Here is a 19983-nt window from a genome sequence, read left to right as displayed (position 1 = left end):
CAGCCCAGGGGCCTTTGATGGGTAACAGCGCTGACAACTGCCTGGGCACTATTAGTACACGGGCCAATGTACTGGCAAAAATGACCAAAACATTAATATAGATTTGTATCGTCACAACCGTAACAACCTGTACAATAAATTTGTAGCATCATTTACAATCTATGCCTAAATAAAAAATGAAAAAAAAAAAAAATGCAGCGCAATTGCAGTCCTAGATGTCTCCAGCCAGCGGGTCCAGGTCTTCTGAAATATAGGCGCCATGCACAAGTTTTCATTCGTAATTACGGATGGAATTACGGACCCATTTATTTCTATTGGCCATGGTCACTTTTCCGTATATACGGATGTATGTCCGTTCTGTAGAAATGATCGGCAAAATAAAAAACATGTCTTATTCTTGTCCGAAATTGCGCCACTGACTCGTCCATTGAAATCGTCGGGCACTTGCGGACGGCTACTTTTGTGTAGCCGTTGGATCTGTATTTGCGGACAGTAAAAGCCCTTACGGTCATGTGCATGAGGCCTTAGAAGGACAATTCCTGCTACCATATAACATTTGGTAAAGAGGCACATGTTTATTGACAAGTTCAAGCCAGTGTAGCAGAGTTGGCGTCTCTGTTGCCTTCCAGGCCATATTAATGACTTTCCTGGCACAGAATAGAGTAAAGCAACAAAAAAAAGAACAAAAACCTTTTTGTGTGTATTTTTTGGCAAAATAAAATTATATATAAATTAAATTCTAACGTGTACTAAAAAATGGCACCTACGTAAAGTACAACTCATTTCGCAACTTTATGCAGCTACGTTGGACAAAATTAAAAAAGGTATGACCGCTAAAATACAAGGAGGAAAACGGAAAAAATTGTTCTGCTGCTAAGGGATTAAGGAAAGACTCCTCCTTTAAAACACTTCAGCCCAAAAAGTAAAGGTGAGGGGTAAAACGATGGGCTGTGAAGTCACGGTCTTAATGAGTACACGGCAGCTTCTTCTCCTTCCCCGGGTTGCTGCATCTTGTGTCTGTGTGGAGGAGGGAATAAGGAGTTCCATGACCTGGTATAGATTACATTTATGTACAGAAGATTGCCCAGACAAGGCCACAGTGGTTGTGAAGCGTTAAACGTCACATATCGAGTGATGTTTTATATTGTTGTGTCTGCATTAAAAGGTCACATCAACCATTTTCCAGGACAATGGCTTCCTATCTTGGCTCTCAAAATGAGGACTGGTGATGGGATGAAGGATGAGATGACCGACATCGAAAATCTTTTTAGATATTATATGTCTTGATGATTACGAGCGATATTGAAGTGAAAAGAATAGTATGTCCGCAATGAACGGACTACGGATAGGTTTGTCCGGTGATCCGCATTGTTTACAGTCACATTGGAAGTATGTTGAGTATGTAGGTTCAGCAATCAAAGTCCGGAAGGTGAAAGGACTGAAAACCTACAATTCCCATTACTCAACCGTGACTGTAGTTTCTACCTGACGCTATTGTTCGAGTCTTGTACTTCACATACTGAATACTAACCAATAATGGTGCGGTCACGATTATTTCTCACGGGTTACCACCAAATAAAATAAATTCTATGGCTATACGAGGACAGGTAAGTCACAAGGGAGTATAGTAAAATAACAAAAAGATATGCTTCCTGAAGGGCCAAAATGGGCCGCGTCCTTGAAATGGGTATTCCCCTCACCCAAAGTAATGGCATATCACTAGGATATGGCATCATTTAACCCCTTCCCGCTCCTTGACGTACTATTACGTCATGGCAGCTGTATCGTTCGCGCTCCATGCCGTAATAGTACGTCTCGGGAGTAACGGCCGTTTCGGCCGTCCTCCCGACACATACAGGAGCTGTGACGCTGCTGTCTTGTTCAGCAGCTGTCACAGCTCCTACAGCGGGGACCGATCGCTGTGTCCCCGCTGATTAACCCCTTAAAAGCCGCGTTCTATAGAGATCGCGGCTTTTTAGGGGTTAAGCTGCCATCGCCGGCCTGCTACGCGATAGCGGCCGGCGATGGTGACTATGGCAACCGGACACCAAACAATGGCGTCCGGCTATGCCATAGACGGAAGCCTAGTGGGTCCTGACAACGTCAGGACCCACTATGCTTGCTGTCAGTGAGTAGCTGACAGTTCTAATACACTGCACTACGCATGTAGTGCAGTGTATTAGAATAGCGATCAGGGCCTCCTGCCCTCATGTCCCCTAGTGGGACAAAGTAATAAAGTAAAAAAAAAGTTAAAAAAAGATGTGTAAAAATAAGAAAATAAAAGTTTTAAAAGTAATAAAAGTAAAAGTCCCACTTTTTCCCTTATCAGGCCTTTATTATTAATAAAAATATATAATCAAACAAATAAACTATACATAATTGGTATCGCCGCGTCCGTAACGGCCTGAACTACAAAATTATTTTGTTATTTATCCCGCACGGTGAACGCCGTAAAAAAAAATATTAATAAACCGTACCACAATCACAATTGTTTGGTCACTTCACCTCCCAAAAAATGGAATAAAAAGAGATCAAAAAGTCGCATGTACCTAAAAATGGTACTGATGGAAAATACAGTTCGTTACGCAAAAAATAAGTCCTCGCACGGCTTTATTGATTGAAAAATAAAAACGTTCTGGCTCTTAGAATAAGGTAACACAAAAAGTGAATGATTGTTTACAAAACGTACTTTATTGTGCAAACGCCATAAGACATAAAAAAAAACTATAAACATCTGGTATCGCCGTGATCGTATCGCCCCGCAGAATAAAGTTAATATATCATTTATAGCGCACGGTGAACGCTGTAAAAAAAAAAGTATACAAAAACAATAGTACAATTGCTGTTTATTAGTCACCACGCCACCTAAAAATGGAATAAAAACTGATCAAAAAGCCGCATGCACCCCATGAAAACTACAATGGATTCCTCAAGGGGTCTAGTTTCCAAATTGGGGTCACTTTTGGGGGGTTTCCAATGTTTTGGCACCACAAGACCTCTTCAAACCGGACATGGTGCCTAATAAAAAAGAGGGCTCAAAATCCGCTAGGTGCTCCTTTGCTTCGGAGGCCGGTGCTTCAGTCCATTACCGCCCGAGGGCCACATGTGGGATATTTCTCTAAACTGCAGAATCTGGGCAATAAGTATTGAGTTGCGTTTCTCTGATAAATCCTTTTGTGTTATAAAAAAAATGGTATAAAAAGAGTAAATTTCACCTCTACTTTGCTCTAAATTTCTGTGAAACACCTAAAGGGTTCATAAACTTTCTAAATGCTGTTGTGAATACTTTGAGGGGTCTAGTTTCTAAAATGGGGTGTTTGATAGGGGTTTCTAATATATGGGCCCCTCAAAGCAACTTCAGAAATGAACTGGAACCTAAAAAAATAAATAAATGAGGCAATACTTCGCTTCTTACATTATACTGATAATGAGCCGTGCCCACTCCGAGATGACCCCAGTTTTGACCGTTTGTATAAACGGAGACCCCTATTAGACCGTTCCAGTGCCCGGTTTTCCCCAGCATACACCCCCGAGAAGTGTTTTTCTATTGATGAGTCCCTGGTACATTTTAAAGGGAGGGTTCAATTCCGCCAGTACCTGCCAGGTAAGAGGGCAAGGTATGGCGTGAAGATGTATAAGCTGCGAGAGTGCATCAGGGTATACCTACAGGTTTAGGATATATGAAGGAAAGGCCACCCCCAAACCAGACTGCATCCTGGACTACAATAGGTACATGGGAGGGATGGACTTGTCAAATCAAGTCCTGAAGCCCTACAGCGCCATGCGGTGAGGTATAAGAAGCTGGCCGGGCACATCATACAGATGGCTTTGTACAATGCGTATGTGCTACGTCGATGTGCAGGCCAGAGGGGAACTTTCCTGGAATTTCAAGATCTAATCTTTAGGGACCAGGAAGGGGGGGGCGCATCGTACCAGGGCAACACTTTCCAGGAGAAGGTCCCCAAACCGGTGGAAAGGGAAAGAGTCAAAAGAGGTGCAGAGTCTGCTATAAGAGGGGGATAAGGAAGAACACAATATACCAATGTGACACGTGTCCCGAAAAACCAGGGCTCTGTATAAAAGATTGTTTTAAAATGTATCATACATCCCTTGATTTTTAATTTACCCTGATGCACTCCGCACAGCTTACCCCCCTCATCTTTCCCTTCTGAGCCCTGCCGTATGCCCAGGCAGCTGATAACAGCCACATGTAGGGTATTGTCGTACCCAGGAGAACCCACATTACAATTTAAGGGGTGTATATCTCCGGTGGCGCATGCTGGGCACACTATATTGGACACTGAAATGGCATATACATATATAAAATTGCAAATCTCACACTGCACCATCTGCTGCGCATTATCTTTTACACAGTACCTGTGGGGTCAAAATGCTCACTACACCTCTAGATGAATGTCTTAAGGGGTGTAGTTTTTAAAATGGGGTCACTTCTCGGGGGTTTCAACTGTACTGGTACCTCAGGGGCTTCTGCACACATGACTTAGCACCAGAAAAGCTCCAGTAGGCCAAATGGTGGTCCTTTCCTTCTGAGCCCTCCCATGGGCCCAAAGGGCAGTTTATCACCACAAATGGGGTATTGCCGCACTAAGGACAAATTGGGCAACAAAATGGGGTATGTTGTTCCTTGTGAAAATAAGAAATTTTGATCAAAAATGACATCTTATTGGAAAAAATATCATTTTTTTCATTTCACAGCCCAATTCAAATAGGTGCTGTGAAAAAACTGTGCGGTCAAAATGATAACAAAAACCATAAATGAATTCCTTGAGGGGTGTAGTTTCCAAAATGGGGTCACTTCTGGTGGGTTTCCATTGCTTTGATACCTCTGGGGCTCTGCAAATGCAACATGGCACCCGAAAACCAATCCAGCAAAATCTGGACTCCAACAAACACATAGCGCTCCTTTCCGTCTGAGCCCTCCCATGGGCCCAAACGGCAGTTTATCACCACAAATGGGGTATTGCCGCACTAAGGACAAATTGGGCAACAAAATGGGGTATGTTGTTCCCTGTGAAAATAAGAAATTTTGATCAAAAATGACATCTTATTGGAAAAAATATAATTTTTTTCATTTCACAGCCCAATTCAAATAGGTGCTGTGAAAAACCTGTGCGGTCAAAATGATAACAAAAACCATAAATGAATTCCTTGAGGGGTGTAGTTTCCAAAATGGGGTCACTTCTGGTGGGTTTCCATTGCTTTGATACCTCTGGGGCTCTGCAAATGCGACATGGCACCCGAAAACCAATCCAGCAAAATCTGGACTCCAACAAACACATAGCGCTCCTTTCCTTCTGAGCCCTCCCATGGGCCCAAACGGCAGTTTATCACCACAAATGGGGTATTGCCGCACTAAGGACAAATTGGGCAACAAAATGGGGTATGTTGTTCCCTGTGAAAATAAGAAAATTTGATCAAAAATGACATTTTATTGGAAAAAATATCATTTTTTTCATTTCACAGCCCAATTCAAATAGGTGCTGTGAAAAAACTGTGCGGTCAAAATGATAACAAAAACCATAAATGAATTCCTTGAGGGGTGTAATTTCCAAAATGGGGTCACTTCTGGTGGGTTTCCATTGTTTTGATACCTCAACGCCTCTTCAAACCTGGCATGCTGCCTAAAATATATTCTAATAAAAAAGAGGCCTCAAAATGCACTAGGTGCTTCTTTGCTTCTAGGGCTTGTGTTTTAGTCCACGAGCGCAGTAGGGCCACATGTGGGACATTTCTAAAAACTGCAGAATCTGGACAATACATATTTAGTAGTGTTTCTCTGGTAAAACCTTCTCTGTTACTAAAAAAAAATTGAATAAAATTGAAATTCAGCAGAAAAAATGAAATTTGCAAATTTAATTTCCACTTTGCTTTAATTCCTGTGAAATGCCTGAAGGGTTAAAAAAACTTTCTATATGCTGTTTTGAATACTTTGAGGGGTCTAGTTTTTAAAATGGGGTGTTTTATGGGGGTTTCTAACACATAGTCCCCTCAAATCCACTTCAGAACTGAACTGGCACCTTCAAAAAAAGGCTTTTGAAATTTTCTTAAGAATATGAGAAATTGCTGTTTATGTTCTAAGCCTTGTAACGTCCAAGAAAAATAAAAGAATGTTCAAAAAACGATGCCAATCAAAAGTAGACATATGGGAAATGTGAACTAGTAACTATTTTGGGTGGTATAACCGTCTGTTTTTCAAGCAGATGCATTTAAATTCTGAAAAATGCTATTTTTTGTAAATTTTCTCTAAATTTTGCAATTTTTCACAAATAAAGACTGAATATATCGACCAAATTTTACCACGAACATGAAGCCCAAAGTGTCACGAGAAAACAATCTCAGAATCGCTTGGATAGGTTTAAGCATTCCGACGTTATTACCACATAAAGTGAAATATGTCAGATTTGAAAAATGGGCTCTGAGCCTTAAGGCCCAAACTAGGCTGCGTCCTTAAGGGGTTAATAAATAGTGGCGGTCTGACTTTGGACTGAGATTGTAGGGGCTGCTTTAGCGTGGTAGCCCATTAACTGGTTTTCCCTTCACAGCGGGTGGTCGGGAAACTGACACCGCTTCATTCAAGTGCAACGTTGTGGCGTTCACCATGACTTTTGATGAATGGCCTCCTTCATGCACTCTTTTTCTTAAGGGTAAAATCACTCACAGAGTTTTGATGCAGTTTTTGGTCAGTTTTTCGAGCCAAAGCCAGAGGTGGATCCAAAAGGAAGGAAATGTATAAAGAAAATACTGATGCATATCCTTTCTTATGTGTCCACCCCTGTGTTTGGGTAAAAAAAACTGAGCCCAAAACTGCATCAAATTTCTGAGTGTGTTCCTGGCCTTAGGCCTTATTCACACGAGCGTATTTCACGTTAGTGTTACGCACGTTAAAACTACGGACGTCACACGGACCTATGCAATTCAATGGGGCCATTCAGACATTGTGTTTTGCACGCAGCGTGTGTCCGCTGCATGAATCTCACTGCATGTCCTATACTTGTGCGTTTTTTGCGCATCACGCACCCATTGAAGTCAATAGGTGCTTGAAAAAAACGGACAGCACACAGATGTCATCCAGGTGTTTTTCACGCACCAGTTGCTAAAGAAATAAGGAAAAAATAAAATACCTCCTTCAGTTTTTTTTTGCTGACGTAAAAAACGCGTGACATACGCGCGGAAAAAACGTAGACGTGCACCGTACACGGATGCCACATGGAATTGCAATGCTGCTTTTTTTTCACCTGCAAAATGGACACGCTCGTGTGAATTAGGCCTAAGAGTTGTAACAACTACATGCGTTTGGAAAGGTTTTTTTTAAGTGTAATTTTGCACATTCGTTTTCCTGGTATTTTTTGAAGTCCTATAGAGAAGCCCATGAAAAACTGCAGAAAAAACTCTATAATGCGTGCTGCGTTTTAATAAAAATGCCACAGACCTCAAATATGGCAAAAAACTAAAGCGCTCTGTATGTCGGCTTTCTCATGGTTTACTACATACTTTACAGTAGGATCTGGCCGCTGTTTTTTGGATCCCATTAAAATTCTGCCAAAAAATGCCAACGAAAAAGCGGGTAAATGCTATGTGTGGTTGAAAAGGGTTGTCCCACCAAACACATGTATCCACTATCAAGTTCTCATGGAGCTCTTCGGGGGACCTTCAGTTCCCTGTTCTCTTTATTGCTGGGGGTACCAGCGGTCGGACCCCCAGAGATTACACATGTATCCCTGTCCTGTGGGAAACCCCTTTAAAGAGGCTCTGTCACCAGATTTTGCAACCCCTATCTGCTATTGCAGCAGATAGGCGCTGCAATGTAGATTACAGTAACGTTTTTATTTTTAAAAAACGAGCATTTTTGGCCAAGTTATGACCATTTTTGTAGTTATGCAAATGAGGCTTGCAAAAGTCCAAGTGGGTGTGTTTAAAAGTAAAAGTCCAAGTGGGCGTGTATTAGGTGCGTACATCGGGGCGTTTTTAATACTTTCACTAGCTGGGCGCTCTGAAGAGAAGTATCATCCACTTCTCTTCAGAACGCCCAGCTTCTGACAGTGCACATCTGTGACGTCACTCACAGGTCCTGCATCGTGACGGCCACATCGGCACCAGAGGCTACAGTTGATTCTGCAGCAGCATCAGCGTTTGCAGGTAAGTCGATCTTACCTGCAAACGCTGATGCTGCTGCAGAATCAACTGTAGCCTCTGGTGCCGATGTGGCCGTCACGATGCAGGACCTGTGAGTGACGTCACAGATCTGCACTGTCAGATGCTGGGCGTTCTGAAGAGAAGAGGATGTTACTTCTCTTCAGAGCGCCCAGCTAGTGAAAGTATTAAAAACGCCCCGATGTACGCACATAATACACGCCCACTTGGACTTTTACTTTTAAACACACCCACTTGGACTTTTGCAAGCCTCATTTGCATAACTACAAAAATGGTCATAACTTGGCCAAAAATGCTCGTTTTTTAAAAATAAAAACGTTACTGTAATCTACATTGCAGCGCCCATCTGCTGCAATAGCAGATAGGGGTTGCAAAATCTGGTGACAGAGCCTCTTTAAGTCTTATAGGTTCATTTATAGCACCAATGTGCATTGGACCTTGTATTGGACTCCCTATTGGCACTTTGGGGTGGATTAGTTGGTGCTCTTGTGGTTGATAGACCTAATTTCTTGTTTTATGAAGTAATATTATTGTGATATTACATTTTTGGGGGTTTTAGAAAGTTTTACCTAATGTTCTGCTCTGCCGTATAGACTTGGGCTTGTTGCAGCATGTACGTATGTTTTGGTGATGTCTATATATACACACACAGACTCCATAGGGAGATGCTATCTCACTTTCACCCAAAATACTACTAAGTGCCCATCTGAGATTATTAAGAGCATCACTTGAGTCATTTACACGGTCAGATCTGTCACGCGGCCGTTCATACACGACGGTAGGAAAAGCATTTATCTACAGTGTTGAGAGCCGAGCCATGCGTGTTTAGACAGAGCGTTGGTATGTAAAGGTGTGACTGCTTTATAAGTCAAGCCCAACCTATCATGTTCTTGTGGAAACAATAGTATTGATGTGTGTGCCAGATGGAGGCTGAAAATAGTAATCAAGTTATACATTAACTCGAGCCTTTGTTAATTCGAGCCATGTACATGGCAGTAAATTATTAGAATGATTTATAAAATGGCTCGTGTGGATCCTGCCAGGAGATCTCCTGATCTTGCTTGAAATGCCATAAATGTATACGATGCGTGCAGTCTCCTTTAAATATGAACGCCTCGGTTTTAATTATTACGTTAAGACATTTGCTTTTGCATCACCCTATTATTAAATGTCAAGTGTCATCAAGTAAATTTCGACTCCTGGAGGACCCTTTAAGTTGCGTTTCTTTGGACTGTCATGTCTGCTGTTTGAGTCGTCAGATTTCTCAATGACCTGTCCATGATTTCCAGAACTGTATCTATCCTCCTTGCTGCTGGTTAGTCGTCTGACATTTGTCTTTAGCCCTTTCACGCATAATTGTCTACTCCAATGACCTTGGTCTTCTGAGTCCTAAATTAGGTTCTGTTCACACTTGTGTCGGAGTGTATTATTCAGTCAGATTTGACAGGCGGAGTAGCGATATATGCAGCGCTAGTTTTCATATTAAAATGATGGACACTATGTTGGAACCCCGAACTAGCCTTGTAAGTATGGGTGTATTTGCGGTCCACGTTTGTCTCTGGCAGCCAAGTATAGGTCAGAAACCGATGATCTAACCCACTATTTTATAAACAGCATAGACCGAGATTTCGTTAGAGAGTTTACGTGAGATTTGAATTGGATGTACTGGAAAGTCTGGTTACCTGGTAAGTCATGATTTTGTGTAGGTTCAGACACGGGGTCATGCATTATGTGTGCATGGTACAGGTGTCCCTTTGTTTCCAACCCTCAAATAATTTTTTTTTAGGCCGTCCAACTTGAAATTCTGTGTGTTTCCGAAGTTGAAGGTAGTTGTGGAGTTGGAATGAAAGGCCATAGCGTTTCCGAAGCTCTTTCCAAGTGGATACCATGTCACGTATAACAACCGAGTGCTTCGCAGGAGATAGGAGAGTAGCTTATGTGTTGTGTAAAAGAGAGCTGTGATGTTGTGGGGTTCCACTAAAGCGGACTCTAGGGAGTAATGGGAATAATAGCTAGAATGGTGTACCCAGTCTAGTATGTGTCTTCCCAGACATGCTAGGTTGTAGCCCTGGAAATTAGGTAAGTTCAGTCCTTCTCCCTGTTCAAGGTCCGCTTAGCCAGGGGTGTTCTGGGTCGCTTACCGGACCATAAGAATTTCGTAAATGCTTTAATTTAAAGAGGTAATGTCTAAATGTTTCAAAGGAAGCAGTATGGTTTGGAGTGGGTAAAGAAGTTTAGGAAGGTCATCATCTGGATAAGGTTTACTCTGCCCATTAAAGTAATAGGGAGAGATTCCCAGTGTTGAAGTTTGGTTTGTTTCTTGTGCATTAGGGGCGGGTAATTAGGAGTATATATGGAGTCAGGAGTTTTCCCAATCTTAACCCTCAGGTAGGTGATATGAGAGGAAGCGGTTTCCAATCTGCCAGACACTTTAGTCGGCAGCTTATCTCTGTTCTCACAGTGTATGACGCTGATTGGTCAGCGTCATACACTTCTCTACAACGCCCACTTGGGCAAAAAGTAAACCATGCCCAGTTGTCTATTAAGAAAGTCATTAGCATAAAGCTAAAATAGGTAAAAAATGATCGTTTTTCTAAATAAAAAACACTGCTGTAATCTACATTACAGCGCCGGTCACATTATGTAGAAGATAGGCCACTTATAATGTGGTGACAGAGCCACTTTAAAGAGTAGCTGCACTTTCAGAAAACTTTTGATGTCATAGAGACATATCAGAAGTTTTGATCGGTGGGGGTCTGGGTGCTGAAACCCCGACCATCGTTGAAATGAAGGTGTAGAAGCACTCAGCTGAGCGTCCTGCACCTTCGGCTGTAATCGGTGCTACTCATCATCCCTAAGATGAGAAGACTATGAAGTCTCAGTATCTGGACCCCCAAGGATCAAAACTTCTGATGTGTCCCTATGACATATCAAAAGTTTTCTGAAAGTACAGTTACTCTTTAAGTAAAGTTAAGGATGAACTCAGACGAACACGTTTCAGTGCGAACTTTGGCTCTGAATGTAATAAGTTTTGTTGTAGACACAATAGTGTAGATTCAGGAGCCATCAGATTGCGTTATAAAACATGTGCCTCCATCGTGGAGGATCAGTCTCAGAGTTTAGACGATGGCAGTAAATTTTTGTCGGCACATTGGTTTCCTGGCTCCTGATGTGTCTCCAACTTTACTCCATTTCCTCTTTGATCATATGTTTTCCTATTTATGCTTGTGAATATTATTATAATGGTTGACTAACTTTTATAACAAAAGGAACTACATGCAGAAGTGAGAACGTAAATCCTTAAAGTATACAAGTCCTGGTTCTTTGATGTATCTGGCTTTGTAAAGGGAAATAAACCAGATCTTTGAACAAGACATGTTTTATTCTAAAGCATCGACTATGGTATAGCTGTCCATGGATATGTGATTACACTCCAAATTACGGGCGGCATGCAACAACTTGCTTGTGGTTCAAGTATTGTGAGGAGAAATGAAAAGTCCATGTTCAGTTCATATAATGTACACAATTTGACTCCTACAAGTATACATCGATATATCATAAAAGAACAATGAGCAATCGCATAGAACAAACAGCCCAGGCAAACACTGAACCGTCTATGCTTTACAAATGACCTGTCTGATAGGAATTTCTGTCTGTTTTTTTCATGATTCAACCATGCGGCTATTGAATTAAGCTGGTAAATATCGCTTGACTAGATTTATGTGCTGTCATTTTCTCGTGTAAGTGCCGTGATTTCTGATGACTGTTAAACACACGGTTGATGTTCTGTAAGTGACTATTTGGAGAACCTGTATTGTACACGTATCGGGGATTTCTATAGACGTGTTACCTTTCAGAAACCGACATGAAAATAGCATAAATGTAGTGACTTTTTTTTTTTTTTCTCTTTACCAAGTCACATTGTTTGTCGAGGTAGGTAAATGTTGTAAAAAGGTGAATCTGCAAGACATTAGACGGTTGCTTTATCAGATCTTTTAAAGGGACGTTGAACCAAAAAACTTATGCATATGTTTGCATTTGGTAGGCAGTGACCGGAAGACTATTGCTCCCTGATATCGGGCTAGTGAGAGACTGACTGTAAGGGTCCTTAAACATAAGCCCATTTTGGCCGTAGCAACGAGCGCCAATCAATGAGACCGCTCGTTGATCGGCGCTAATTTCCTGCTTTCACAAGGTGCTATGTATTGGGACGAGCGCTTGTTTCTATGATCACTCGTCCCCATACATTTCTATCATATCGGCAGCAGGTCTCCCTGTTTACACAGGAAGATGTGCTGCTGATAACTATATGATCAGCCGATGCTCGTTCATCGGCTGATCCAACGATCATCGGGAGCGAACGGTTTGTGAACGCTCGTTTGCCTGATCATTGGCCCTTGTAAAAGGGCCCTAATGTTCCAGAATCGTGCCCCCATGATCTTTCCTTTCACATATATCACCTTTACATGGGGTGCAGAATAATGTTGAAATGCTCGTAGTGTAAAAACAAAAAAATACTTGCTAATGCACTAATTGATGTCAGATTTATTCTTTAGGCAAAAGCAACATGTATTTTTGTTTGCAGGTGGTCCAGTCTTTCACTGCCAAAAATGCTACTTGAAAAGGTTGTTTAGTTTAGATTACCCGTGTTCAGAATCCTCATCTTTTTGGCCGGAGTGGAGAGTGGTTACAAAGAGCGTCTCTTGCTCTGGAGGACCTGTCCTGTTCTGCATTACACAGATAAGCCATTGATTTCAACTGGCACTGTGTAATGCTTAATTTCTCTTGTGGTGGCGCTGTAGGGAAATGGAACACTTACTGCCAGGCTTCCCCACAGATCACAGGTGGCACTTTTTGATCCGCTTATTGTCAAGGGACCGTTCTAACAAGTAGGGTTTGTCCAAAGTGAAGAACCCTTTTGACTGTAATTGCTTGATACATATAGCTATGGGCTTCGACATGCCTACATCAGATAGGGGCATAACACCATCCGCTGCTTCATTGATGAGCGACCCCGTTATTTGTGTGAAACCATATTGAATCTCCTTGTGGTCAAAGTTGCAGCAATGTCCGATAAACTTGGCGTTAGGATGTTGACCACTTTATACACAGTCGAGTCTTGTTATTATGACCTCCAGCTAATATCCAGAGTTACCGCCGTGTGCAGCACGGACAGCAGCTAGACTGGCTGGGAGTGACTCGATAAGGTGCTGGTAGTTTGTCTCGGGTATCTGGAGCCATGCAGACTGCGGTACATCCCACACTTGCTGGAGGGTGCGTTTGGGAGGATCCATAGAGCGAACAAGACGATCCAGGTGGTCCCACAGTCTTTGTCGTGCTCTTCCAACCATGATCAGACATTTCTAGCCGTGTGACATGTTGCACCATCTTGCTAGCAGATTCCATCTTCCCCAGGGAAGACAAACCGCATATATGGGTGGATGTGATCTACATGCATTCATACCCAAATCGGTTCAGAGTGCCTTCCACATGGATGAGTGGCCCAGAGAATGCCATAAAAAGATTCCCCAGACCATAACGATGCGGCCACCGGCTTGTGTTCTTCCAGCAATGGTTGCAGGGGGTTTGCTCTCTGATGTTTCTCGCCTGACACACCAACGTCCATCTGTTCGATAAAGCAGCAAACTTGACTCATCGGAGAAGGCAACCCTTTGCCAATCATCGGTGGTCCGTTTCCGATGCATATTGAAGCCTTTTTTTCTGATGTCAATAATCATTCCTTTTTGCAACTCTGATTAAATCGCCCCTTTTGCCCATGGCAATAACGAGTGATATGTCTACATAATTTCCTTTATGGGCTACGCGCTGCTGACTTTGAAAGTAGGAGGTGGTCATATTAATGTGACTCGACTGTGTATGACTGCTACGACCTGGTTCACCAATCAATTATCATTACAATTTGCTCCTTGTTCTGATGGTAGGGACCATCAGATCCTTCTACACAAATTTCCAAACCACCGATCGATCGCCAGGGGTTTGATAATTTGTCCCATATAAAGAGGCCTTTAGTCCTTGTATTAGGTTTATAGATGTGGTCCAGCGCTTTACATTAGAGTAGAGACCTTCTTGAATGAGGACGATGTGAAGTGGCAAGTTGACTTAAAACTAAGAATCTCAAGTTCTTTTTCCAAAATAATTTTTACTTTGCAGTAATAGATCATTGTCTAGATGTACCCTACGTGCACCTGAGAGGCTGGTATATGAAGAGTCATGAAGGTCTGACAGTCTTCAGGTGGCTGCTGGTCTACGAGTATCCTACTGGATCAATATAACGTTCAATCAACCTCCTATGGTAAAATATTTTTGAAGCAACGTAGACAGACAGTGACCGGTTGAAATAAAAATACCACCCGTCCTCATGTTCGTCTTTTCCCTCCATGAGGACTCGCATTGCCTAGAGTTTTGGGAACGTGTGGGATCATTTACCGGAGCTGACTGCATGAGTAATTGTTGGGCATTGTTTTAAAACCCTATGATTAAAGGATTACGGTGATTTATCTAGAAAACTATCTTGGAAACAGTTTTGCCTATAAGTTTTTTAGAAAGTATGTGAAAGATTGTTTTATATGTATTCAGATCGCATATAAAACCTACCAGGTGTTTCCACATAACAGAAGATGAGGTATGAAGCCGAGAGACTCGCACAGTAACCCTATGACAATAAAACAAGATGCAATTATCTCCGCTGGCAAACAGCCAGTCTGCTATTAGTTAATGTGGCTCCAAGAAACTGGTGGGGCCATTCGCTAAGGGTATAATTAACAAATCAGAAGCTTCAGTCAATGTCATGAAATTGTTCTGACTCTACCGAATGTAAAGCAGCAGAACAAATAAAAAAGGAAGCAAGGGATTACCGGAGACATGCAAGAGCTCTAAATGAATGGAACTGAATGAATTGCTTTAAAAAAAAAAAAAAAAAAAAGTATTTTTGTTCACTTTTTCCATCTAGGGGATGAGAGGGAAGTGTTAAAGTAGCACGCAGGGCATCCAAAGACAATTATTTAAATGTGCCCTTTGGAACTTGAATTGCAAGGAGGAAAACCTCATTTCCTTTTGTTGTGTTTGGGAAAAAATATTCTCCAATTTAATTTTCTATTTCTGTACCGAGCACATGGTACGTTACTGTGGGGGACAATATATAGACCTATATATGCAGTAAATTTCCTTTAAAGGGAAAGTATAAATTATATATTTTTTTCCGAATTAAAACCAGAGAGTAAAACTTAATCTTTCTTTCTAATCTGTTTTTACTCTTCAATTGTAAATTTGTTTTTTATTCTCTTTTCTGTACACGATTATGGGGGTGGCCATCTTGCCTGTGCTGATGTTCACAGCATTTAGAGGGATGCTTTACAGCATAGGAACCTGTGAACGGTAGGGGTCCCATTGACTTCTGTGGGATAGTTTTCTAGGCCTGCTCTGTGACCTGTGCAAAGCGATGGCATGGCATGACTGTACAACGTAAAGGGGTTATCGTTATCTGGGGCATTTCAAAATTGGCAGCAGGGCAGGTGATGGTGTAAAATAATAAACTAGGAGATACTTGCCCCCTGAAGTGCTCCCCGCTCCAGCACTGAGGTCTTTTTCGCCCCAGCCCCAGAAACTCTTGCAGCGGTCACGTGATGTTCATCAGTCGTGTTGCTGCAGCCAGTCACTGGCCTCCGCGAGAATGCTGCCATGAACAATGTGTGATCGCCAGCAATTGGATGCGACGCCACGTGACCCTTGCAGGAGCTTCCGGGACCGAAGCCGCGGAGAACGGGGTCTCTGCTCTGGGGCCATGATGTCGACTTTGAAAAGTCCCACCCGAAAACCAATTAGATTTCCTGAACGCTCTCTATCCTTGCCGGTAAAGTTTAGATCTTTCTCTATGACCCTGCAATAATTCAGAATATTTGATAATCTGACACACACATCAAGTACCGGTAGTGTTGGATTATAGAAACGTTATTGTTTTGTCCAAATTACGTGGTGCATTAGTATCTACCATTTATGACTTACATTACTTTATTTTTTCACTTATTTGTAGTTTTAATATCAACTAATTCCAGATCCGCGAGCATCCAATTTGTATTTGTTTTCTGATTAGTGTTACAGGGTTTTATTTATTTCTGTTACTTATATAGCGCCAACATATTCTGCAGCGCTGTACAGAGGTCCTCTTTTACTTTCCCCATCGGGGCTCACAATATAAATTCCCTATCGGTATGTTTTTTGGGGCGTGGGAGGAATTCGGAGACCCCGGAGGAAACCCATGCAAACACAGGGAGAACATACAAACTCCATTCAGATGCTGTTCTTGGTTGGATTTGAACCCCGGACCCCGTGCTGGGTTTATTTAAAGGGTATTAGAAATCCGGTTTATCCACCCCCTTCCCCCAGAAACAGGGATACTCTTATCCGTTGGCCGTGCCTGGTACTACAGCTCTGCTTCACTTGAATGACATTGAACTGCAATACCGGACATAAGCCAATGAACAAGAGTGGCGCAGTTTCTGGGGAACAAGGCCCCTTCTTAACTTTAGAAGCGTATAGCACTTTTGCTCTGTTCCTTTAGGCCTGTATTCCTAGAAAACGCCTATACGTAGTCTTTTCACATCAAATGATTTTATATAATATATCCATAGGATTCATTTATATGATATATTAAGAAGACAAAAAGAAGAGATTCCATCATTGACTCGGAGCTGCATGTTGTAAGAAGGTTGAGTTAGATATTGGCATTGTTGGTTCTGTATGTCTCTGCTCGTGTCTTGTTATTTTAGCCTGCACTTAGCTGTCGGATATTTAAAGAACGTTTTTAATTTTTTTTAAATTAACTTTATATTTGGCGTTGAAAGCTATGAGCTCTACTAAAGGAAGAAATTGTGTTATTCTTTCTCATACAGGAAAGAAAAGAGAAGGAACAAAAACTTTTCAAAGAGAGTCAGGAAAAAGCATTGGAAGAACAGCAGAAACGTTTAATAGAAGAGAAGAGTAAAGAGCGGTACGAAGAATGGCTGAATAAGAAGAGAGAAGAGGAGCAAGAGAGAAAGCGGAGACTAAAGGTCTGTATTGTCTGATCGCCACTAGATCCAAATGCGTTATAAAGACGTTTCCTAACTTATTATTTTTAGAAAAATCTGATTAATAAAGCAAAAACAAAGATCAGCCGCACCAGACAAATAGATAGATAGGGAGGGTGCACGCCTCTGGGGTCACAGTCCAATGACCATACTATATAGAGGAAAGTGAGGAATAAACTGAATTGGTCGTGCTGCCTCACTTTCTACTTTCTGATTAATAAAGCCGGTTGAGATGGGGAATTACTATCTTCTGCCACGCTGCTCTTCCCCTTTCCTTGCATTGGCAAAGTGTCCATCCAGCTAGGCGGCTTATTAGTTTGAGACTGGTTGCGAGAACACACTTTCGAAGGGCTGTAGCCCTTTATAAGGGGTTGCCAGGCAGTGTGTCCCTAGCAACCAGTCGGTCTTGAATTACTAAAGTCTTTGCAAAATTGACATTGAGTGGAGGACTGAGACTAGGCTTGACCAAACTTAAACTCCGCATTTCTATGTCTTTCTGCTGTATTAATCAGATGTTTCTAAATTTTAGTGGAATCTCTTTGTGAAGTGAATTTTTGCCTTTTGATGCCAGTTTTCTGATATAGAGCTCCAAATCCCCTCTATGCCATTAGAGTTAAATATTAAAATTGAGGCTTAGTGCAGCCACCACTAGAGGGGGCATACTATTCAGACATTTAACTGAATAATGGTACTGTATGCGGTAAGCTCCCCCTAGTGGCAGCTGCAAGCAAACAAAATATTATCATTTAACTCTATACTGTGGATTTGAAGCTCCGCATCAAAAAAATCTGAACTCTGCCTGCTATAAAGCTATATTAAGAAATTACTCCCAGAATTTTTTTACTTTTATTTTTTTAAATATAACAAAATGGTTAAGGGTGGGCATGTTGTCCGGAATAATGACTGTCACTGTTTCTTCTCAGACTATTCAGATGTCTTTACATACGTGTGTAAGGGATAGAAGCTGGCTTTATACTGCTGCACTTTTATATAAGATGTAATATTGAGGCTTTAAAACAAAGGATACACGTTTATTAACGTCTCTGGGTCCCGCCTTGGTGTGGGTCTCTTTGACGGGAAGAATAGCTCTGCATGGTGCACTATTGTTCATCAAATCTGAAGTCCTTTGCAACGGAGCCGCATCGCAGATGTGAACATCATGTAAAAAATGACCTGTTTTAGAATTTACTTTACGTACATTTCCCTTTCTATATAAATTGGCATACCGTGTGAGTATAAATTAAATTCTTGCTGAGCAGGTAGTGTTGTCCCATAATAGAAGGCCCCGAAGCTCTAATTAAAATGTAATTTTCTTTGTGGTGACTGGACTAGCCCTTCCGGAAGACCCGTTCATATTTATTTATTTTTTTATTTTTTTTATTTTTTTTACGTTAACCATTTTGTGGGTGCAGCACATTCCAGTAACCATGAATTACAATCCCTCCTGGAAATGGAGAGGATATTAATAAGTTCCATGAATACATTTATGGAGTATTTGTAAAATGGCAAATAAGAAACGGCACTGAGGTATAGGGCCTTAAGGGAGATTGCAGAGCAGCCTACATATTTTTTAATGAACTGTGCGGTGATCGGAAACAGACCTGACCTTGCAGTTTGCAGAGCGGCAGAGAATACACATCCCACTCGCTGCTATAGAAAGAGTCTATTACTGTCATTACATAGGACAACTAGCTGGAACCCGCATTCTAGATGAAAGAAATCTAGAACCTGTCGACTGCTTTATTTTACCCTATCCATTGTTCATCATACTTGGTTTGGAAGGTTATTATGCAGAGGGGACAGGGGGCAGATATAATGAGGTAATTGGTATCTGATGTGTTTCTGTTCAGGAAGAAGAGGAGAAACGTTTAGCTGAGCAGAGCGAGAAGAAGGAGAAGGCAGAGCGGATCTTCAAGGAGTGGTTGGAAGAGTCCAAAAACAAACCACGTCCTACGCTAAACAGCTATGGCTATGTCAATGGGAAATTAACAGGTGTGTGCAAGACCCGGCCTCAAGTACCGCTAACCGGTCAAGTTGTAAGGATTTCCTAAAGAGCAAAGATGTACGATAATGACGCTCTGATGGCAAGTAATTCACCTGTGTAATCCTCCGTATATGACCTGAGAAACACGGAAGGAGATTTATCAAAATCGGTGCAAATAAAAAGTGGAGGAATTGCCTATAATAACCAATCAGATCACCCCTTTAATTTTCAAAAACGACCTCTGAAAAAAATGAGAGCTGGATTCTGATTGGTTGGTATGCTCCACCTTTCCTTTGAACCAGTTTTGATAAATCTTCCCTACTGTCTGAATGAGCGCCAGAAGCCCAGATTATTGTTTAATGGAACCAAGTTATAGATCTGTCATGAAAGGAGTTGCCCACTTTAGTCATTTAGGGCATTTCCAGAGGATAATACATACATGTCTGATAATTCGGGGTCCCATGACCTCCGTTCAGCAAACCAAAGAGGCCAGCAACAGCCCCATACAGGAGGAGACCAAATGGCGAGGTGGCCATGTTTATTGAAACAAATGAGCTCACAGCTACCTCTGTATTAGGTCTCCTCCTGTATGTGGCGGTCACAGGCCACCTTGACTTGCTGGGCTTGACCTCAAGTCCCTTTACCCTCCTTCCTGACCAGTCTTTCTGTGCTTGGGATGCTTCAACGTACAGATGGGGAAGGGTTCTGTTGGAGGTAAGGGGGTGTTTTTGGTGTAGATAA

General features: G+C 41.8%; 1 protein-coding gene across 2 annotated transcripts in view; it reads left to right on the top strand.

The window, feature by feature from the left end:
• The window catches only part of CCDC34 (coiled-coil domain containing 34), a 33082-nt gene that overhangs the window by 8646 nt on the left and 4453 nt on the right, over window positions 1-19983 (top strand). For both annotated transcript variants that reach the window (XM_075837717.1, XM_075837716.1), the window contains exons 5-6: window positions 17082-17240; window positions 19109-19250. In XM_075837717.1, coding sequence (XP_075693832.1) covers window positions 17082-17240; window positions 19109-19250 — 301 coding nt within the window. The remainder of the gene's footprint in view (window positions 1-17081; window positions 17241-19108; window positions 19251-19983) is intronic.

The sequence above is a fragment of the Rhinoderma darwinii genome, chromosome 9 (genome assembly GCF_050947455.1).
Source record: "Rhinoderma darwinii isolate aRhiDar2 chromosome 9, aRhiDar2.hap1, whole genome shotgun sequence".
NCBI lineage: Eukaryota > Metazoa > Chordata > Amphibia > Anura > Rhinodermatidae > Rhinoderma > Rhinoderma darwinii.
Note: the sequence above shows the minus strand (reverse complement) of the source record. Positions and strands in the feature narration are given on the sequence as shown.